This window comes from Nothoprocta perdicaria, unplaced genomic scaffold (assembly GCF_003342845.1).
Source record: "Nothoprocta perdicaria isolate Ctin4 unplaced genomic scaffold, notPer1 scaffold_0, whole genome shotgun sequence".
In the NCBI taxonomy this organism is placed as follows: Eukaryota; Metazoa; Chordata; class Aves; order Tinamiformes; family Tinamidae; genus Nothoprocta; species Nothoprocta perdicaria.
Genome location: NW_020454092.1, coordinates 18,889,727 through 18,913,126, shown reverse-complemented (window position 1 = coordinate 18,913,126; position 23,400 = coordinate 18,889,727). Strand labels below are relative to the sequence as shown.

At 41.2% G+C, this 23,400-nt stretch overlaps 1 protein-coding gene across 1 annotated transcript in view; it reads left to right on the top strand.

Annotated features, from left to right (window-relative positions):
* Window positions 1-23,156, top strand: part of DAB1 (DAB1, reelin adaptor protein) — a 224,081-nt gene extending 200,925 nt beyond the window's left edge. The window contains exons 10-16 of the mRNA XM_026034677.1: window positions 3,764-3,823; window positions 15,324-15,380; window positions 17,887-17,949; window positions 18,819-18,927; window positions 20,726-21,274; window positions 21,982-22,109; window positions 23,058-23,156. Of these exons, the coding sequence (XP_025890462.1) occupies window positions 3,764-3,823; window positions 15,324-15,380; window positions 17,887-17,949; window positions 18,819-18,927; window positions 20,726-21,274; window positions 21,982-22,109; window positions 23,058-23,141 (1,050 nt within the window). The 3' untranslated portion in view covers window positions 23,142-23,156. The remainder of the gene's footprint in view (window positions 1-3,763; window positions 3,824-15,323; window positions 15,381-17,886; window positions 17,950-18,818; window positions 18,928-20,725; window positions 21,275-21,981; window positions 22,110-23,057) is intronic.
* The last annotated feature ends 244 nt before the right edge of the window (window positions 23,157-23,400 follow it).

Below are 23,400 nucleotides of genomic sequence, written 5' to 3'. Positions count from 1 at the left end.
GGGAATAAATAGGGGAATCGCTTATTTCCTGTTAATTTTCAAAAGTTTTTACAACTTTTTGAACACCAGCCCTGAAATCTCATTGATTTCTATAGATTGGGGATGGTAGTCCTGGAAAGAGACCATCGAAGCCTCTCTTAAAAGGACATTTTGATGGGACTGCTCTTCCTTCTGCCTAACGAAGGAGAATAACACTGAGCCAAACCTAAGAGCTCTCAGTGAATATTCCCTACACTGGGAAAATATTTTCAGAATATATGTGTTATGTTATAGCCCAAGCTTGCATTCTTCATGCTGACAAAAAGTCCCTTTGAAAGCAACATAAAATAATGTTTTGTCATTCCGTTTATCCTCGAGGGGTTGGTACAGGGTTTATTAAAATGTAATGTAATTCATTTTATATAGCATACTAGAGGCAAATCTGGAGACAGACAGAAATCTCAGTGTGCTGTAAGAAACGGGCGATTTGAGGAAGTCATTTAGCATGGAGGGGAAGGGGAGTCAAGCAGTGATTAGGCATTTCATCTAGATGTATTGAGGTTGATTTGCTAATAGGAAAAGCTTTTCTAAGGTAGCCAGGTGCAATATATAATGAAATAGGAAGAGAATTTATTTCAAACAAGGAGGAAAGAGAGAAAGGGAATGGAGAAAAAAGGCCAGGGTAGAAAAGCTGTAAACTAGGGGAAAAGGTATTAAGAGAGAAATACAAATGAATTAGAAAATAGCTCTCAGATAAGCACCACCATAGGTTTATTAAAATCAAGTTCATTTAAGCTGGTTTTGTTGATTTTTTGGTACCTCTGCCACACAGGGTAGCATATGCATTTTTCCACATATCTTAGACCAGGATATGTAAGACACGGATGTCAAGATGAGGGTATTTTCCTAACCTAAGGCTGAGAATGATCTATCACATAACGTAGAGAGTTTGGCTATCAAACTCTGCGGACACCATCTGATGAGAGCAAGGGAGGAATGGGGCCTCTGTCTAAAGAGCAGCAGGATCTCTGTGGAGATTTGCTTTTCCTTAAAGTGGAAATAGAAGGTGATAAACAGTTAGCAAGGTCTTTACTCACCTGGAGCTAGTGCTGTTAGTGTTCTCTAAGTCACCAGAGAATTGCTCAAGGCCTCGTTTGACAGTATCTGGGTGTGATGAAGGGTTTTCTCCTCAAGTAGTGAACAGCAAATACCTGTGATAAATACATACAATAACTTCAGTATATGCAGCGTAGCACTGTCCCTCCTGTATTTACTGCAGGAAATACCTTGAATACAGCAGCTGCTGAGATTAGGTAGCTTTGAGTCTTATTTCATTATCTATTGCAATTGGCAGATATTGAATATCTCTCTGCTAGATTTGCCCAGGGCCACAAGCTTCTCGGCTTCCACGTGCTTCATGATTCCTCACCTTGCTGCAAATCTGAATTCCCACAGCTCATATTGACATCACTGGAAAAAAAGAGGTTTTCTCTTAAGAGCTCGTGATTAACTCAGAACCACCAAGGCTGCTATTAAAAGTGAAGATAGAAAAAGGTTTCATTTTGTTTTTTGTTGGATAGCATTTTTTTTCCAGCTCCTATTATTTAGGAAACCATCTCCATACTACATAATGGGAAACACATCTCATCAATAACCTAGGAGCTCCTCCTTTCAACCTAGGCAAACTTTCCTTCTGAGGCTGCTCTTTTTGGCTGCCAAGAGCTTCTCCACAGAAAGGTCTCCCTTGGGGCAAAACGTTCCTGTCCAATGAGTAATTTAAGATGAAAGATACACGTGAAATGCGGCTATTTCTATTTCTGTTTAATGCAGTAGAGGTCACAACCTCACTCTAAGCGTTCTTTCCTTGTCTTTCACCTTTCTTGGATACATTTATCCCAAAGTCATTCTGTGCCTGCTTGCTCTTTTAATATTGTCTGCCTGCATAAATTGCTCTGAATGCATCAGTTATGCAATGATTAGATCACCAAACATGTATCAATCCTCTCACCTAGTATCAGATACTTTAATTAAACATCTATTTGCTTGCCTGTTGTTTTGTGGTATTGAGATGGGGAGGACATTTTGTTACATGTTTTTATGTCACTTTTTTATATCACATCCGTGCCTCTCTTTGGAGAAGTGGGCTCTGTGCTATAAAGAGCTGACAGTATATGTGGTTATATGGATAGTTTTGGAATTAGTTTGTCTCGTAGCTTTTGTTGTCCTTTGAAGGAAGAAAAAGCTTTCAAATGACATGTTATTGGAGCGTTCTCCATTTCTGCTCTCACACTGTAATTTAACAGTCTTCAGAGAGAGAGGTCTTTGTTTCAGTTAATTTGAATGGTTCCACTCCTAGCAAATATGGTGTGATAGGTGGTTTTTAGTGGGATAGGACAGCACTTTGGGAGAGCAATAGCACATGGTTTGAGCAAATCATCCTAGGAGCAAATCATGCACTAGGAGTATAAATTTTTAAAAAGCATCTACAATAACTGGGCTCATTCTGTTTTTGCAAGTATTTTGCACTTGTACCTCTTGAGTGCTTTTGAGAAACTTCCATGTGTGCTAAGTTAATAAAGATGCACCAATTTCCCTGAAGGCTTTCACATTAAAATATCGGCATGAGGATGTTTGAGACTTTAGAGATTGTTTTTGATAGATTATACGAAGTAAGAAATGATGCTACATCTCAATAAAAACCATTCCTTCAGCTTCCCCTAACACTGATGCTGATCTCAGAACTCCTAAGATATTTGTAGTCTTAGGAAATAAAAAGATAACCATTCTTTTATTGCATCTGCAGGATTATTTCTCCTATTAAATTGAGAGGTTTCATTAATGTCTGACATGTAACCTCCTTATGCTGATGCCGAATGGCACTGACTTACTCAAAACATATAGGTCTATTTAAAGCATGTGTTTTTTCATTACCTTTTTTTCTAGTGCCACATGTATGCTTAGTGCTTTTAGGAAGGAAAAAATATGCAATCACAAATGATAAATCTGTAGACAGTCCTTAGACAAGCTAATCCCATTTCCCTTCTCAGTTGTGTTTTAAAGCAACTGAATTTACGTGAGTGGGATGTAAATGCCTGAGGCATAACTTGTGACTATTGACTCAACTGAAAACTCCCACCCAAAGTTAATTTCAGTGTATTATCCCCAGTCCATCAGCTCCATGAGTGTATCTGCTGCCTCAGACTCCGGCAGGCTGGTAATTCCTTAGTTAGTAAAGATTAGCAGAATTGTAACCAAATATTCCCTAGAGCAGGCACAAGACCCCATCACTGTGGGGATGCATGTTATGACTTGAGTTGGCTTGCATCATTCAATGAGTTGGAAAGAAGAAATGCCATAATGCCCTAGGGCAAGCATCTCCTTCCCATAGACTGGTAGCCTGACTCTGCATCTCTGTTACAAAAAAGGTGACATGTTGACCTGATCATGGACATCTTTGAATGCCCAAGGGAAATTTAAAAAGAAAAAAAAAAGGTAGGAAAGAGCTTTAAATACACCTGAACTTAATAACTTCATGCAACCAATCTTAACTGAGAATGAAAATCTCATTTCTGAGCAGTATTGAACTTTGGGCTTTAAAAAAAATAGATCTGTGTTTTACTACTTCGGTAAGATCTCCATTTAAGGTTGCTCCTTGAGTGAAAACAGGGTTATCCTTGATATCATCAGCATTAAATGATTACCCTGTACTTAAATATTAGTTGCACATTTGAGTTTTTCGTCAGCCTGCTTGGATAATGACAGTGTTTTTCATTTGCTGTTGTAGGTTCCTACCAGCCAAAAGAAAGAAGGTGTTTATGATGTGCCAAAAAGTCAACCTGTAAGTGTAAGTATCTTGGCAATTTCTATGTGATAAAGAAGGTATGTTTCTTAACTTCTTTGACATTTGTATTTTTATGTAGCATTTGGCACGGTTCTCCTGATGTCTGGTTTGTCACTGATCTGCAGTGGCAGGGCTAGCTCAGAGTAGCCAGCAACCAGAGTAACTTTGCTGAATTCAGTCTCATTCATTACCTAAATCACCTCCTGTCTTTTTTGATTCATTCTCCTAAAACTCGCCATTTATATAAATGTGCTCTCTGTGGTTAAGAGCCAGCAGGCCACCAGCTGCATGCTAATGCTTTGCTAAAAACACCTTTGCAGCCTAGGTTAGAAAAGTTCCCCTATTCCCTGTAGCTCTACAAGGCTTATCAGCCCTCCACGGCTGCTGTGGTCGTGCAGAGCTCGCCGTCCTCTCCCCATGCGCTCTGTCAAACCTGGGCATTACATCCTGTGCTCCTTATGGCTCAGCTTAAGCCGAAGAGCTAACAGTTAAGGTGAGGGCAGAATAGAGTGGAGGTCAAGGGAAGAATAGCATTAGGAGCAGACGTGTCGGAACACTTCTGTGTCGTCATCTCTGGAGATTTGCTGCAGCTGAAACATCTGCACCTTGCAAAAGACTCCCTAGTGAATGCAGTGGGCTGGTGGGTAAAGATTTCACAAGGAGCTTCAAATGAAATGTGAGAAAACAGCAAGGATTGGCCTTAGAATTATTCTTCTATCATTTGAAAGAAAAAAGTTGTATCAAAATCGCACCTAATATATACACCACGGAAAAGCAATTATTTTCCCCATAAACCAGCTTCTAAGCCGGCTTAATATTAGGAGAGCTGTGCAGTTGTAGAGTAGAGATACTTGTGATTGCCACTGGCTTAAGCAGCTGTGGGAAGCTCCAAAAGGAACTACTCCAAGCTTAAGTGAATAAAAAACCTTCACTCACCAAATCGGTGAAGTGTACAAATTTGCTGCACATATTACAGTGCTTTTCTGGCTATTACAAGCTGTAATCAGCACAGGCAGATTTCCTCCCACTGTTGTTATGTATTGTTTCTGCAGCGTGCTAAGTATACAACGGGCTAAGGGCCAATAAACCCAATAAAAACTTAATTCTTTTTGTTTTATGCCTTGCATGGACAGCTGAATGTGTTATAAAGTAGGAGTAATATGCTGCTGTATCCAAATAGCACCATTCCCTTTCTATGTATTAACATTATGAAGTGGCAAAACATTTATCCGATGAATGTATAAGGAATGGGAGCAAGTGCAGAGGGGTGAAGAATCAGGATGATGGATGCCTTAGCAACAGGATTGTGCATTTGCTGATGGAAGGGTTGTACTGCGGAGTATAAATTTGTGCTATAAAATAGCAGTGCTTTGAGAAATTGTTCTTTTATGTTTACATGGGAAACTATTTATTCTGAGAATTTTTAGGAGAATGGGAGAAAAAGAAAGGGAGAAGTCGGGAACCTCGGTCTGCTGTAAGCATGGGGAAAATGTCTGTATGAGAAACACTTTTCACATATGGATGTGGAAAAATGCGTACCTCTGGCTGAGCACAGAGGTACTGACTTAAAATAAATGATAAATGCGGTGGGGACCCGCTGAAGGTCGGGGTTGTGGCACTTTTGTGGCTTGCGCAAGCAAACAGATCTTACCATAAATATTTCCTGATAATCCGCTGGGAGGAAAGAGACATCATCGTTTGGATCAGGAAAATCTAGTAAGGTAACTCATATTGTATGATTATTTATTAAGGTATTTGAGGGCAAGGAGTAGCTGTACATTCTTCACTACTTTCTCATATCCTTCAGTGTCCTTTTTTGTATATCTTTTTTGTGGCTTTTTTGCCATTGCCTCGGTGTAACTTCAAAATCATTCTTAAGTCTGTAATTTAGGCCTTTGCAGCATGACTGTGTAGGCAGTAGAGGTACTGCTGTTTCTGCAGACACTGTGTTGCTGGACTGTCACGTTGCAGAGCAGGAGTCTGAGATATTGAAGCTAGTCTGTAATCATCAAATACACTTAATGTCATCTCTGTGAAGCTGGTTACAGAATTATTTTTTGCTATTTCCTGGTTAAGTTTAAAATCATCAGATCTTTATCACCAAACATGTTATGCAGTTCAATCTATAAAGGGATAAATAAAAAAGAGAAGAGGGAGCAATACATAGGTAAGAGTGTTTCACCTTTTTCTATTAGTGTGCAGTACAAAAAGGGAAGGCAGCAGTAGCTCTTAAAATGAGCAGTTTAATATTCCACTACCCATCTGATTTATTGCTTACCCTTCCACATGTAACACTCTGTCATTGAAATGCTTGCCATAATTTTTTTTATTTTCAATTTAGGGCTGTCCTTACTATATAAACCTGTAAAATTCAATGTGGAGGCCAATAAAGTAACTCATCGACCTGACTTAAACATATAAGGACACTTCCCCTGTAAGGAGATCTTGCTTTATTAATTTCTTAACAGGTGAAAGAAGAAATTTTTTAGCCTCTAGCAGGTTCCAGGCAACAAAAATTCCCTGTCCTGACTAAAACCACGACAGTTAATAAAAACACAGCCAGTGTTGCTTGAGCTCAAACTGAACTGCTCACATTCCCTAGATAGAGATTGATTTTCCGTCTGGGGATTGTTTTTCTCTGGTGTGTTCCCAGGCAAGTTATCTCTGGTCTCAGCACATAAAAATGAGGCATACAGAGCTAAGTCATCTTGGTGCCTTCTGCCTGTGATGCTCTGTAGTCAGTGGAGAGAAATAGCCACCTTTGCAAGGAATTTCCTCCCGTCTGATCCATACTTCTCAGGTTGATGTGAATGGACATCCAGATAATGTGTGCTGGTTGCAGAAGGAGTTTAAATAGCATGCTGGAATGATCACTTAACTTTTAGATAGGCTTAAGTAGATGAATTATATCAAAATGTAAAAATCAAAGGTGTGATATGTGTGCATGTTTGTGTAAATTCCCATTTTCCCATTTTCTCTCTTCCTTCTCAGGCAAATCCTCGTGTTCTCCCTCACTTGCACTAGGCTTCAGACTAGACAAAGAAAGCCAGCTTTATCCCGAAGAGCTTCTGTTAAGTAGTACTTGGAAATTGTAGTTCCATGTATGAACTTACAAAGCAAAATGTTTAATGAGCTCTTTTTGTTATAATTTCCCATCGTCTTCCCCATTATACATACACGTCAAGTTCTACCTGTCACGGTGTTTTTAGTAATAAGAGGCAGACTGTAAATACCCTTCACCGAGACTGTCAGTCACGTCACAATAAAACCTACTCTTCCCATCAAAATGTCTAAACTAGCTGCTTACAGTTTTATGAAGGCTTTCAAACAACTCATCTTACTGCTATAGGAAGATTCAAGGTGTTATAGCTGATGCTTTGAGCACGGGCAGGCAGCTGGCGAGTACCGAGTGCGTGGAAATGTTAACAAATCAGGGTGGAAAGAAGAGGAGTAAGTGGCTGTCTTGGGTCAAGGCATGGGAGATGTGGACCATAACCGCTGCTTGAAGCCATGCTGGACCTGAGCCCATGCTGGTCTACTGTCCATAGCCTGGAAAACTCTGTTTTAGTTAGGCCTGGGATTGAAGGTGGGGATTTGCCAGTGCTTTTTTCCAGGCTTCAGGTCAGAGATGTTCCTGCAGCCATGTGGGAGGCACAGACAGCCCTGGTCCTGGCTACATCATTCCAAGTCAGGCCCAAAAGCAGCAGGGTTATCTGGAGCAATTCTGGATAACTCTGCCCATCTTCTTAAAAGTGAGTTGTTTTTGTGTCACTTAGTCTGGAGAAAAGCTTTGTAACCTTGTCTTTTCAGTAAGTTTGGAGCAAGCATTTTGCATCACTGGCTGGTGACGCTGACTTCAGCCTCCACAACCAATTTTGGATTGAGACACTCAAGTTTTCAAACACAAGAAGGAGCTCTCACAAACACAGCGTGGCCATCTGTGTCTGCAAAGTCTGCTCACCAGTATCCACAGGGCAGACTTAGCTGGAGCTTCGCTTTCGGATGCGCTTTTGGGCCCCCCTGGAAATGCCTCTGTGCTTTCAGGTTGCCTTTTCATTTCACAGTGGCGTTAGGGCTCGCACGGCTGCTGTCTCGGAGCGGAGCCGCTTCTCACTCTGCCCAAGGAGGTGTCTGGGTGTGATGTTGCTGTCACAGCTCTTCGGTGACAGCCCCTGCGGGGTGGCGGGCGGCCAGGCTGCTGTGTGACCCCTGTCATCTGCCCCGTGTCCCCGTGGGGCGGGTGCGAATGGCCCTGCTCGGGCGGCGTCTGCAGCGACCCTTGAGTCTTAGGTTAAGCCTGTATGGGGGGTTCTCTCCCGTGCTTATTACTCGACTTAGCTGCATGGCCTTTTGCTGATCAAGAGCTGTAAGCACCATGCCTGTTGTAGAGGGTTTTTTTCTGTTTTTTTGTGGTTTTTTTTTTTAATTATTTTTTGCTGGGAATATTTTGTGTTTTACTGTTTAACAAAATCTGTGACTGCGCAGCAATCAGAGAGCAGATCCCCCTCCCTGATCTTCCCAGGTGTTGGTATCTGTAACAGAAAGTGGTCATGTTTCTTCACGTGGATTGCACATAGATGTGTGTGTCTGTATATATGTGTGTGTCTGTGTGTATAATTAGGCTTCTGTAAGAGCTTAGCACCTAAGGCTCAGAGTTAGGGATATTTCAACCAATTCTTGAAAATTTAACATTGCAGTGATGTATACAGCTAGATCACTCTTCTGCTTTCCTGGCTGCGCTGGGGGTAAATTAAGAGGGCAGACTCGGTAGCAAACAAACAACTTCAGCCTTTACCCTTCTGAATCCTTTAGCAGTTTGAAAAACATCAGACCTATGAGGTTTTTGAAAAAATGATCCCCGAAAATGTTTTACAGAGTAACTTTTTGTTACATATCGGAGCCATTCCAAAATATTCTGCAACTGAAATGTAATTTTCAGGTTAGAGATATAGAAGAAGAAATGGTTATTGTGCAAATGTTACCCTTTACATTCCAATACACTACACTCCATTGGGATCTAAGGGAAATTTAAATAACACTCCTTCACTGAAACAGCAGTCATCATTTTTATACCTTATGACTATCCACATTACATAAATCTCTAAAATTCAATCTGTGCTTAGATCACCTTACTTCTAAAAGTGATTTTATACCAGATTACCCTGTTTACCTGTAACTGCTTTAGACACCCAAGGACACACTCTGTAAAGATAGACTGTGTTGCCATTCATTCTCTAAAGGCTAAAATAAAGACAAAGCTTCCTTAAATAGAGAGCCACCGTGGGAACTGCAAAAGAAAAACCCTCTTTCCAGTCTATAGAAGTTAACAGTTTTCACCTGAAGAGCAATGAATGGTCAGCATAGCCCGTCCTGTTTTCTTTGGACAATGAGGTGTCCTTGTCATTTAGGGAGGGACAGCTGGGGCAATTCTGCGCTCACTGTTGTGGCTCTCTGTATGACATATGTGACATACACTTAGTTGGCCTACGCTTGTTTTTTGTTTTGGTTTGGTTTTTTTTGGGTGCTAAGACTTAATATTTGGAAGGTACGTAAGTCGGTAAATATGAGCAAGCCTTGTTCCAACATCTCTGTATGAATCTAGTTTTATTTTTGTTCCCTGGAGAGAGCAGAGATGAGAACTGACGTTCTGCTTTCTTTGGCTGTGTTAAGCACTAGAAAAAAGACATCACTGTGTGGGTGAGTTGATGGAAATAACATAGGCTGTTTTCCAGTGCACACCAAGTGTGTTTATGGTTTTTCTCCACATTTGAAACCACTGTGCCCCTGTTTCTTTTAATTCCATTTCCCCAGACTGTTGCTCAGGATGCTCAGGGAGCTGCCAAGTCTAGAGACCCTGAGACCTGGTGATTTCTCCTTCCCGGGTGCTCTCCGAAGGAGCGTCTGTCAGTCCTGGGCTGATGGATGCGGTACTTGCAGCCAGTCCAGCTTGAAGTTCAGTGAAACAGGATTAAATCTACAGGAAAAATAGAAGCACACGCAGGTCTTTTCCATCACCAGGTCTTGGAGACCCATGGGCCTGGTCATCTGCAGCCCCGTCTCTAGCTGCTTGCGCCAAGACCTTGCAGCACTTGTAGGACAGTGAGATTACAAAGTAAAAATAGTTACGAGAAGGGGTTAATAAGAAGATCAGATAGTCTGTGGTGATTAGGGCAGGGCTTGCTCAGACCAGCAGCCTGCGTAGCCATAACGGCCCTTCTTATCCCCCTTTCCTTGGTATTTTCCCAAGTGTTCCTCCACAATCCACCCTGATCTGGGGACCTTTCCCCCTCCTCGACCCTTCCCCTGAACATCCCAGGAGATCTACACAGTCCCACATATGCCATAATATTGACGATCATCTTGTTTCTCCCCTCTTATCAGTTGCAGAAATCAGGCTGGGCCCCTCCAAGGCTAAGCCTGAACAGTTCCTTTAATGGCCCATCAGTCAATAAGTGAAGAGCTCTGCTCTGTTGCTGTCTCCGTTATCATCTGCTGTTAATGGTTGTGTGTCTGGGTATTTATCATTTTCCTTGTAATTTGATATTTCTTTTATACTGCATAGCTCTTAATCAAATAATGGATGAAGCAGATGCTCTCACATGCCGCTTACCCTTACAACTGAAAGATAATGGGTTTTATTGGAAGTAAGTCTGGAAGCCAGACTCATTTTGTTTTTGGTTTTTGTTTTTTTTTTGACTTTGTTACCCTGGTATAAGGATTAATGTATGAATTATGTAGAGGAGGAGCAACATAATGCTCAGAAAGGGTTGATTTAGCAGGAGGCTCTAGCATAATCCTGAAGGAACCTCTGTGAGCACTGTGTCCCTCCAGGAAATTTTATGTATGTCCAAAAAACTGTCCATTCACGAGACTTTAGTTCCCTAAATTAATTAACACTGCTCATTAAAGCAAGAAGGGACAGCCCTTCTTCTATATTGGCCTCTTGCTTGCTTCGTTGTGAAGAACATTCCTGTTGAAGTCTCCCTCCTAGTGCTAAACCTTTAATTTTGTACAGTAGTACTTAAACTCTATCCAAAGACCTTGAAAAGAGTACAATTACAAATTCCAACCAAATCTTCAGTAAAATGTTATACCTCTTCTTGACTTAAATATAAGCCTTCTTGATTTAAATATAACATTTGAAAAAGAAGAAATTACAATTAAGAAATAAATAATAACATTAATAAAAATTCTTAATAAAAACTAAGAAATAAAAGTTGCTCTAACAAATAGAAAAAACTAGAAAAGGCTGTTTTATAAACACATTGTTACTAATTGCAACCAGCTTTCTCTGATAGAACTAATTCGGTTTCTTTACCAGTTGTGCGTTTCCACAGATGCCGCATTATTTCTGGCATTTTATTTTGCAGGCGTATAATGCATGTGATTGACTGGTATCGGTCACGGCTGGACTTTGTTTTTGCCTGCTCTTTCTGCCTCTGAGGCCTCCCCCTGTTGCTTGTCTCGACTCACCTCCCGCAGAGACCTTTCTTTCCTTGCCATCTCTCCTTACTTGCCTATAGGTCTTCTTATTTAGGTCATTTGCCTATATCTTATTCAAAGGATGGTTGAATGTTTTTCCTGATGGGTGTAGTAAATTGTTGTTATGGTGAAAAGCAGATCTTCCAGGGAAGTTTCCTTGTCTTGCATATTCATGCCATGGAGAACTTCTTTCATAATCCAGTGGTGGAGGGGGTTATTTCTGGGGGGATATTTTTCAGTTGCAGTTATATTTGTCTTATTTTGTGCTCTGGAGATCGATTTAGATACCGTAAATATATGGTTTTTTTTCATTCAACCATTTGTTAACATTTCTTTATTGGTAAGCATATTACCACAGGGAAATGATATTTACATTCAGCAGAGACAATATTTGTGGAAATGTCAGGTATGTTGCTAAGAAGGGAAAGCAAACCTTGAGAGGCAGTATTTATTTGTGGAAATGTAATAGTTTGTGCCTCTGGGAAGGAACTGGCCTTGCATTAGAAAGGGCTTTGCAAACAAGGATCCATACAAAAAAACAGATTTGCATTCAGAATCTGGTTTCCAACAAGCTGGAGGGTTAGATATTAGAATTAATCCACTGTTAATACGTAATATTTAGGGGTTATTAAACTTATTAAACTTTGCAGGCCGAGCACCTCTGCACCAGCATTAAGCATCTCGATTGGGAAGCAGCAAGGGTTGGACTTTCTTCCCTCCTACTCTGGAAGAATAAGCGGAGAGAGAAAGAAGTTGTTAGGGACCTCATGCCGCAGTCGGCCCTATGGAAGTCTGATTGATGGGTGTCTGTCAGGGAAAACTGCTACTTGAAACGTTTGAACTGCTGTTCCCTATGAAAGTAAATACCTAAGGCACACGGAGAATTCAGAATTAAGTTCCTTTCAAATGAAAAGAGAAAACAAATGAGTACACCTATGCTTTAATTATCTGAAGATGCCCTTTATTTAAAGGAAACAGCAAAGCAGTTTGCTCAAGCATTTCTCAGTTATCTACATTGTCACCTCTTTAGCTGCACAGTATTGACTAACAACAGCGTTTTTTACCAGCACATCCAGGGGAAAAGCAAAGGAAATAGGACAGTGTGAGTTGCACTATAGTTAATGCATCTTACCCGGGTCAGGACTTGGGTTTCCATCACAGAAAAAATGTGTAAAAAAAAGCTACCTGAAGAAGAATGCTCCTTACTGTTTAAAACTAAAGATTATGCAGTGAAACTAAAAAGAGAAACTCTTAATCCATTAAACCAACAGGAGTTTTAGAGGAGAGCAAAGTTTATTGAATATTTTCAGTGTGTTTTGACCTCCTAGATATGGTTCAACTGATCGTCATTCTGTTCATGCTTCTGGCTTGCTCTGTAATTGTAGTTCTAATAATTTTTTAATGAATTTCAGTTAATTAATAACCCATCTAGAGCTCACGGAGCTCATAGTAATATCAATATTTGTTGTGTATCAGGTTGTACAAATAATGGAAGCTTTGGTTTAACCACTGAAGTCAGTGAACCATCAAATAAAAAATGGAAATTCACAGCCAAAAATAGTTGAATTTTCAACTAAAATAACGCTAGATCTTTAGTTTTCACATTAACCTCTTGACTTGTCGTTGAACTTCCAGTGGAAGGTGCCTGTTAGAGACAGGGAATGCAAATGAAGAGGAGCAGCAGGGCTGGATGGTCCTGCTTTTATCTAGTGGCGCTCACCCAGAACACAGAGGCCGAGGTTAACTCCCTCTGCTGCCCTCCCAGGCTTGGCTGGGTAACGCCCAACTCAAAGGTTAATTACTAATTGCCGCTTAATTACTATATTTATCATCATACTATACTCTAACTCGCCGAGCTTTATAGCCGAGTACAAGATAATTACCGTGTGTTATTTTACATTCTTTTTGAGCACCAGCTTTTCTATAGTCCCTGAGATTTCACTCCCATGTTTTGTGAGATACTGCTTTATCATCTCACTTGCAGAAATATAGGAATATTAAGGAGGATTTCTCCAGGTTTGAATCAGCTTAGATCCATTGCTGAAACCAGACTGAGCATCAGAACTGAGCGTTGTTACATCCAGCGGTGAAAAGAACAAGGTGCTTTGTGGTCTCACGAGGGCAATAGGCCAGTCTTAGATTTTTCCTTTAAACCTCCAACTTCTGGTTAAAAAAATGGCATTTTATTGTGGTCTCTTGCAGTTGGTGCAAAACCTGTAGTGGAGGTAAATCTGTGTCTATTTAGGTATATACATGGTGCAGTTTACTTGCATCTTACTGTTACTTTCGTGCTTCCCATGGGGATTTTTTCCAACTCTTGCAACTGTCTCACTTTACTAAGTAATGAAAAGTGTCACCAGGAATTTCATTACTGCCCGGAGTGGTTTAAACAGCTTCCTGCTGCTTTAAGGTGCCAGATTTACATATTTCCTGCTTAAAAGATTTACAGTGGGGCTCACATGCCTGTGTAGAGACGTGGCGCTTTCATTATCCGCGTTAATGCCACCAACATACAAGGATTAATGCTCTTTTCTCCGCCTTCCGCCCGTGCAGCTGGGCACAAGCGCCCTGTGTGTTCCTGGCTGGCTGAGCTGCCAGGGTGCTTTCCTACTGAAGAGGAATTTTCTGAATAATGAATAACGAAAGATGTTTTTTACACCACTATGGGGAGGAATCCGCAGGCAACGATTTTGCAGGAGGCTCGAGCAGCTGAACATCCATCCAGGCTCCTGGTTGTTTGAGATGATGCTCTAGGGAGAGCGTTGCTGCCTTGCACAGGGAAGGCCGAGTGCATTCCCAGGGTGGGAGGCTGCTCCATGCCCCGGCAGACATGGGCATGGTACCCATAGGACGTATCTCCATGGGCATGGTACCCGTTGGATGTGTCTCCATGGGCATGGTACCCATTGGATGTGTCTCCTCTGCAGTGCGTGATGCAGAGCACGAGCTAGAGGCAGCTCGGGCACCGCGGGGTAATTGGCATTCCCAGCGAGGGATGTCTGGTCCAAATGAAGCTTCCTGAAGGTCTCAAACCTCTCTGGTGTGAGCTCAAGGATGGGCTGATTTGCACATTTCCCATTCCTGGCACCAGGGAAGTGCTGCGAGAGCTCTGTCCTCTGAAAGGATACGGGTCTCCTGCTCACATGCAGTGCTATTTCTTCTCCTAACTTTGCTTTTTCCACATTTCTCTTTTAATTTCTTTCTCCTTTTAAATATGTGATGAAACCGGGAAGGGGACAGTAAAGAGTCTGTGCTGTTTCTGGGACTTTTTAAGATTTTTCATTTCAGATGCCATTGGGCTAATGACTGATAAATTTATATGAAGCTCCTCAGCTAGTCCTCTGAGATCTGTCTTTTTTCTTATAATTGCTGTTATTTGTGCTTGTTTCTTAAGAAATACAGTCCCGTACACTTTATAAATGGTATCCGAGATTTAACGTCCTGAGAACTCTTAAGTAATAATTTGTTACTTTTGTATAGGTATGTGTACATGTGCAAATACAGTGTACTCATAGGCACCTGTATGTACACAGACACACAAACTAAATCTAAGGATTGAAATATAACTTGAAATGATGTTACAGTGAAAGATATGTTTTCCTGCAGATACTTTTAGAGCTTTCCTTCTCCAATACATGATTTTTGTTTTCCTCCGAGGATGCTAAGGACTTTTTTTCTGAGCCAATCACTGAACCATTTCATTAAGGTGCATAGGACTCGGCCTTACTGTGAATGTTTAGTTCTGAACTCAAAAATACCTAAGAGAATAAACTGATAGAATGCAAGTGTTGACATTGCTTTATATACCAGAAGCTTAAATTTAGCCCAAATGCCTGTTTGCCCCATCCCAACAGCATTCAAATTCACCATTTTCACTATGGGATTTTCTATTTCTGAAAGATTGAGAGGGTTTTCATTTCAATAGTGAGGTCAATAATTATGGAGGTTATCATTTTCACGTGCAGAAATTCCTGTCATTTTCATAAATCATTCATTTCATTTCATAAATCATGCTTTACAGCTGCAGAATGGAAACTTATTGCTGGACATTGATGAAAATCTTGTTTCAGTCACTCAGGTAAGGTTATCACACTACAACTATTTTAAGGAAATGTAGATGAAATCACCTATAAGCTTAGTGCAATTTGAAAATGTTCGGTTTGGGATTCGCTTAAGTGGAATGTGGTTAATTTCAGATGTGAATAATTAAGAAATGGGTGAATTCAGTTCTGTAGTAACAGTGAGATCACAAAAATAAACGGTTGCCAGAATCTCAAATATTACTACTGAATAAAAGCACATCTATATCCAGAGCTCTAATGGAATTATATCTGCAAAAGATTTTCAGAGATCCATCACCTTGAAGCACTTTGGAAAGTATTATTATGCCCATTTTAGAGAGTTACTGAAGCATAGAGATTTGACTTGCCACCTTTCAAATACATGCCATATAATTTTGAGTTCAAAAGTATATTCACTATCAATTTTTAGAATGGATATGAAATGTTGCATGACCTTTTTTTCATTTAAAAAAATGAACTTTAAAGGCATTAGCTGTTGGTCCATGTAACCACGTGTGCCCTTTCCTTGAATATCCATCCTGGTGCTCTTCCCTTCTCCCTTGCAGAGGGAAGGAGGTGCCAGGGGAGCTGTGGCTTCGGGCATCCTTCTTCCATTTGCAGAGATACTTGCATATCTCTGGGATATATAAGGCCCATAAGAAGAAAAAATATTGTCCTATCACTAGAGCAATGTGATCTGTTTAATACAATGCATCATGTCTGGAAATGTGAAATAATTCATCCCTAGGTGCCTTGTTAGACAAAGAGCTGAGAATCATCCAAGCTGCTAGATAAATTTAAGGTCTAAGTGACTGTAACAGTGCTTTTGTAAACAGCTACAAAGGCTAGATTGCAAAAGTATGTAAGCCTTTTAAATTATTATCATTTTAATCACAGTCTTATTTCTTAAAAGATCATTTATGGCAAAGAAATGGGGCTACCCTCCCCTTTTATAAAGACTGATCAGCCAGTGCATTCATTATCCAAATATTGGATATATCCAAACAAATGCTGGCTAAATTTGCATTTCAAGACTCAGCCGAATTTCAGGGCTGTATATCACAGAATATTCAAGGTTGGAAGGGACCTCTACAGATCATCTAGTCCAACCTTCCCGCTCAAGCAGGCACACCTAGAGCATGTGGCACAGGGTGGCATCCAGGCGGGTTTTGAAGACCTCCAGAGAAGGTCTGTGTGCCACTGAGGGGGCTGCAAAGTTGGACCAAAGATGCAATGAGCAGAATTAAAATGTGCATCAAATCTCATTCCTTGTTCTTATATGGATGGGCATGATTTACGACAATTTCGGGGAAAAGGAAAAACACATAAACAGGAGAAAGAGTTCAGGGCCCATCACAGCTTTCCCCTGGTAGCCACCCCAGTGGGAAGGTAGATGCATTTTACATTTTCCGTGGAGCTCCAGGGGTGCTTTCCTGGTCCTGGACTGCAGCTGGACCCTGCTCAGAGCCGGGGGACGTCGTCCCTGGGCCTGTTGCTGCCCTTGCTGCCACCCCCTCGGATTTGTATGTGCCCATGCACAGCCTCCCTGGTTATTCCCATCCCTGTCGTTTAGCCATGAGCTGCTGATTTCGAATTGCAAAGATTGGCCACACTCGGTGACTGCTCCTGTGCTGGAAGCGCTCAGGGCCTCAATCAGAAGTGCTTGTTAAAATAATGGCTGCAAGACCAGAGTTTAGCAAATCAAGCTGTATTGAAAAGGATCCTGTGAAATAGGAGCTGCCCTGAGCACTGCATCCTTAGCTGTGTCTTTTGCACTGTTTTATTAAACTTAATTAAAATTTAATCCTAATTTAGAGTCAAAATACAAGGATTTTTATCCCAATAGTTTGGCAGGTGACCTAATGGGTGAAGGAGAGCAAATTGAGTCTAGAACATGTGAAGGAGCTCTAATTGTGTAACCACTCAAGGTGTTCCTTATTATGAAAGTGCTTTTTTCCCTTATGGTCCAGTTGAGTCAGACCTGTATGGGTGACCTATTTTGAGATCAAATTGAAGAATGCCCTGAGAAAATATTTCCAGCATGAATTAAATGTAGAGCTCCAAACTTAGAATAACCCAGTTGTGCATCCTCCTTCAAGTCCCTGTATCCAGGTCGCACCCTTCCCATGAGGAAGGGGAAAGCGAGCAGTATTTTAACACCCTTCCCTCCTATATCCTTTCTCATTTCACATTTCACAGTCTACTACTGAGTTTAACGTCGTGAAATAAGGATTTAGAAAAGAACCAGGGGAAAGGGCTGACCTTGGTGCTTCCTGATTTTAAGGACAGAGCAGTAATACAGCCAGTCCCATTCTGGATGGTTTCTTCATGCTTTAATAATTTTTTGGGGTAGAGACCTCTATACCAAAACTCCATAGCTAAACCCATGTGCCGCTTCCAAGTTGCACAAGTCATTTGAATCTTATGTTGCCTTTTCTGGATTAATATTGCTAGTTTTAAAGTTGTTACTGGTTACCTTGCCTCTTTTTCTCCTCATAAGAGCTTTCTTTCATCTCTTTACAGGCTGTTACCCAACTAGAGCTTTTTGGGGACATGTCCACTCCTCCTGATATAACCTCTCCCCCAGTAAGTATACAGGAAAATTGAACCCTGTCGTTATCCTCTGTCCTGTTTTCCGGATTTTTATTGAGCATTGTTTAGATGCTTAGATCATTTAGAATCCAGGTCATCCACATTCCAGTAGAGACACTTTCAAAGTGGTTCTAGCCTATGAGAAAATAAATCAAGATGAGTGTGGAATCACCACCTCTTGATGTGCAAAAATATAGTCAGTTTTTGTTTTTCTGATACAGAACCAGGTGTCACATAAGATGCAACCTGAACTGCGAATCTCTTGCCACGGTGTTTATGTGCTCTATTACACTGTCTTTAGCTCACGTCTCTCCATTGCAGTGCAGGAAGATCTAGTTTCATCCTTATATATCGTCTCTGCTTGGTTCCACCAAGCACATGTCCCGGTACCACTGTCAGAGGAAGGACAAAACAATAAAGAGAATGAGGGAAGAATTCATTTTGAGGGAAGAGGAAATTTTCTCGATAGTCTTTCTGTATTAATTAGTAAAAAAGCAGAATCATTTTCAATGTCTAGATCTGGTGCTTGTAGTGTTGTCACCTAGCACCTAGAATCACAACTCTATAGGTTCTGGAGGAAGAAATCACATCACTACTTTTCATGCAATATAATCCAGACAAATGATATTTTTATTTTTCTTCTGGTACAAAGACTCATTTTTTTCTCTTTTTCTCTGATGTCCTCTGTCTATAGCACATTCTAATACTCTTCCTACTTCATCTTTCCTTCTACCTCATTCCATTCTTTTCCTTTCTCTTTCTTCACACCTGCATTTTTGGAGTTGCAGAGGATGTGACAGCACAGTATGCGCTGCAGAAGCTGATACATCATCATGCTGTTTTATTCCTGTCTTCCATTGCAGACTCCTGCTACTCCAGGTGATGCCTTTATCCCATCTTCATCCCAGCCACTTCCTGCTAGTACAGACATGTTTGGTTCTGTACCTTTCAGCACTGCTGCCGTACCCTCAGGTAGGAAACCAAGTGAAAATAAGGGTTCTATGCAGGCTTGGGGATCAATTCTCAGCACTGATTTGTATTTCAATATTCAGGACATGAGCTTAGTCAGGTGGAACTGAAGGACAAGGCAAAGCAAATGTTTAAGCAAGCAGGGAGTAGATTATACTGAATTTACTAACATTTTCTAAAACAAAACCCCAAAATGTCACTGGGAGTTCAGCCACAGTTCAGCTGCCTAGTAAACATGCCTACAAGGTACTGTAGCAAGGCAGAGAAAAAGCACTGAGCTCCAGATTGTTTGCAGTAGCTGCAAATATCCTTTTCTGTCTTCAGTTACATGAGAATGAAATGTGAAGAACCTGGTTCCTTTTTAAAGGTATTCGTTCCACTTAGTTAAGTCCTGGTATTTCCTCTAGACTTTTCTGTGTTTCTCAAAGTGCTCAGAACTCAAAAACCCTGTAATGTTCTGCACAAACAGGAAAGAAATGTGGTTTTCACTGCTGATTTCTCCTTGGGATACTCAGAGCACTGCAAGGACAGCTCTCAGATCCATTTAGGTAGAAAGAAAAAGAGGAGTGTCTTGAATCATTCAAGAGTGACTTCCTAATTGGTTAACTCTGTCCCTGATGGGCTGTGTTGCACTCTCAGATTAGCCACTTAAATTGATGGTGAAGGGCTTGGGATAATGTCAGAGGAAAATCCTCACTGCTTGGATGAGGTCGCAGTGTGTGCAAGATGAGAACATCAGGAGTGTTCATCATAACGATTGATTGGAAGAGGCATGTGTCTGAGTTGCCATTCCTCTCATTAGTCTTTTGAAGTTCATTTTCTAAAATTTACTTATTTACATTTAGCTTTCCAAAAGAGTCTGTAAATAAAACTAAGAGATATATAAACAGAAGGGCTCAGAAAAAACACTCAGATTAGAAACAGGGGTTTTGAAGCTGCAGCAGCATTAAAGGTAGGAGAGCAATTGCATGCTGTAAAGTATTAGCAGTACATTAAGATCATGAATTTACATGTGAAACTCACCATATTTATAAAGCATAACACTTGTATCAGCGAAGCATGACATTACATGGTTTAATTTGTATGGAGGTTTTCTACAGCTTAGCTTTAGTTACAGACTGTTCTCGATTTGTGTTTTACTTTTCGTTGTAAATAACAAATTTTACGTCATTTCATTAGTACACAGTCAAACTTGTGGTAACTTCTAGAGGGTCACATTAGAGATGGTCCTTCTCTTGCAAGAAACTTGCAGTGTGGATAGAGATTTGTGGGAGTTGGCTGGTATTGGACTCGCTCTTCCCAGCTCCCTGGGCTGCATGTGACAGGGTAGGCAAGTGGGCAGGAGCTCCAGCAGGAGCCTGCAGAGCTCTCTGGTGAGGACCAGGGTTGTGCTGCTACGAGGTACGTGTAGGAAATGTCTAGGGGAGCTGCTGTGGTTCTGGTAAATGCTTGGACCAAACTGATGCCAGCTGAGCTTTGGGCATGCCAAGGAGGTCCATGTCCACACGTGTTCCCAGATGCACAAGGGTACTCACTGAGAAGAAGAAAAGTGCTTATAGGCTTGGATGAGGTGAAGGATTGTTGCTAATTTCCACCCACCTTTGTTTTTGTATCCAACTACTTATCCAGTGACATAAATTCAGCCATGGCTCAGAGTTTTCTTTACAAGTGTGCTGAAGCTCTGGCCTCGCTACTGTACCTGGTGTGTTTATGAGCTGTTGTGTGGCTAAGTCTGCGTGCTCCTGACATGATGTTAATCTCTCTCTTTTTTTTTCTTTCCTGCTGTTTTTATCATTTGAAGGTTATGTTGCCATGGGAGCTGTTCTGCCCTCCTTCTGGGGACAGCAACCACTTGTTCAACAGCAGTTGGCCATGGGTGCTCAGCCTCCAGTCGCTCAGGTGATGCAGGGAGGACAACCAATAGCTTGGGGCCAACCTGGTATTTTTCCTCCTACTCAGCAACCGTGGCCATCTGTAGCTGGTCAGTTCCAACCAACTGCCTTCATGCCAACACAAACTGTTTTGCCTTTACAAGCAGCCATGTTTCAAGGTACCATTGCTCCTATAGCTACTGTCCCACCCACAAGTGATTCCAACAGATCAAGTCCACAGACAGACAGGCCCAGACAGAAAATGGGAAAAGAAATGTTTAAAGATTTCCAGATGGCTCAGCCTCCACCAGTGCCATCAAGAAAACCGGATCAGCCTTCCCTCAGTTGTACCTCAGAGGCCTTCTCAAGTTATTTTAATAAAGTTGGGATGGCACAGGAAGCAGATGATTGTGATGACTTTGACATCTCTCAGTTAAATTTGACTCCTGTGACTTCCACGACACCATCTACAAATTCACGTGAGTATCCGTACCCTTTACACTGTAACATTCCTCAATTGTGATTGCTTCTCACAGCGTTTCACTCTTTTCATTCGTACAATAAATTGGAACAAAGATAGGGACTTAGAACCTTCATGCATGGTCTAACTTATTAAATGTATTCCTGCCTTAAAGAAAAATGGTACAGATGAATTTCAGAGACCATTGAAATCAACAGCCTCAATGGTTACAGTCTGAAATTTAACTTCTAATAATATAGTAATGTATCTTCTGTGCTAGGGACATGCAGGCTGGTCAGAAAATGCATGTAACAGCCTTATGAATGGTCTTACAGATACTTGGTAGCAATCAAGGGATGAGTATTTGTTCTTCTAGCTTGATGTATTGCACATGGGACGATTCACTGAAGGACTGTAAAATATGCTTATCCTGGTTGTGGGGATATGCTTATCCCCATGGAGATCCCCATGCCCATGGAGGTGGGGGATATTGCAGAAGTCACTGACAAGGGGAATTCATGAGACAGAGATTTACCAGGGGCCGAAAGGAAACCTTACATTTCTCTTACCTGCCATAGAGGAGGCAGCTCACACATTCTTAACGTAATGTGGTGACGTTTCCCAGGTTCCTAAAGCTGTTGCCAGGTGCACCTGAAACTAATTTGGAAAGTGCTGAATGAAACCAAATATATGAAATTCTGTTGCTGTTACTTAATCTTTTTCTAGCTCCAACCCCTGCACCCAGACAGAGTTCTCCATCAAAATCATCAGCATCTCATACGAGTGACCCTGCTGCAGATGACGTCTTTGAAGAGGGGTTTGAAAGCCCAAGCAAAAGTGAAGAGCAGGAGGCTGTGAGTAGCAAGAAGGTTTCTAATTATTGATTAACATTTTTGGCTAGAAAAAAAGGGAGATGTTACTTAAACATGATTTGATAGTGTCAAAAGTAACTCTTCTAGTAGAACTGGGTGATATATTAAGTGTTTAAGGAAGAGTTGCGGAGAAAATTCACTTGCAGATTGGATTTCAATAGTTAAGAACATCAGTATGACATTTATGTTGATATGCACTAATATTGCATTCAAGGAAACGACCTTTGTTTACGAGGTTGTATATACCAGTTGTATAGGATGTCCTTTTTAGCATTTGAACATTCACTTTTTGGTGGTAAGGGAGTTTGAGGTAAAGCAACATACATGCTGTGAGTGCAGAACAAGATGTACTTGAAAGTCTGTGTGTTAAAACCATGGATGGTTGAGATTGTTTTGGACATTCTTGCCTCCCAGTTGCTTGCTTAGTTAAATTCCTCAATGTCTTGGCCCTCGATATGCGGTTTCTTTCTCTAACACTCAGTAGACTGAAGCAAGAGATGCTGTCCAAGTAGCTTAATTAAGACCTAAGTATCTTAGGCAGATGATGCCTAAGTGAACCAAAGACAAGTGGGCATCTGTACATTAAAAGACCCAAAGATTAACAAAAATGGCCAAGCTTGGACTCTTTCTCATTCGTGCAGCTTCATTGGCTTTCAGGGCCTTTTGCAATTCTGCTGTGTCTGCTCCAGTACATTCTGAAGTCTGTGGCAGCTTTTGCATGGACTCCAGCAGGTACCAGAGTGGTCCTTTCCTGCCTGTGTCAGCTGTAGGAAATCAATAAAGCTTTTGAGGATGTATCAGCGGTGAGGTCTCGTTCTGTTTTTCACGAGATAGGATGTACTTGTTATGCCCACAGCATGAAAATAACCTTGTGTTGACTTTTCACTTGCTATTGTTGAGAAAAAAAGGTGTTATGTTCTTGTATTCTAGCCTGATGGGTCTCAGGCCTCATCCAACAGTGATCCATTTGGTGAGCCAACTGGTGATACTATAAGTCCACAGGTCGGTAGCTAGATAGCGCAGGTTTGGGTAGGTATCTGTCCTTTTTTTCTCTACACCTTGAGATGCTCACTTTTTCTTCCACCAATACCCACCCTTGCTTTCATGGATGCATGGATATTTTTCCTTTCCATCTTTTCCTTTTTTTCCCTCTCCATTATCCACAGCATATTCCTCATGCTCCATGGTTTGCATGGCTTTTGCCAGTCACCGAGTATTGCAGCTTACGCAAATATGTGTTTCAGTTGCCTGCATGCTTTAAAGAAATGTAGAC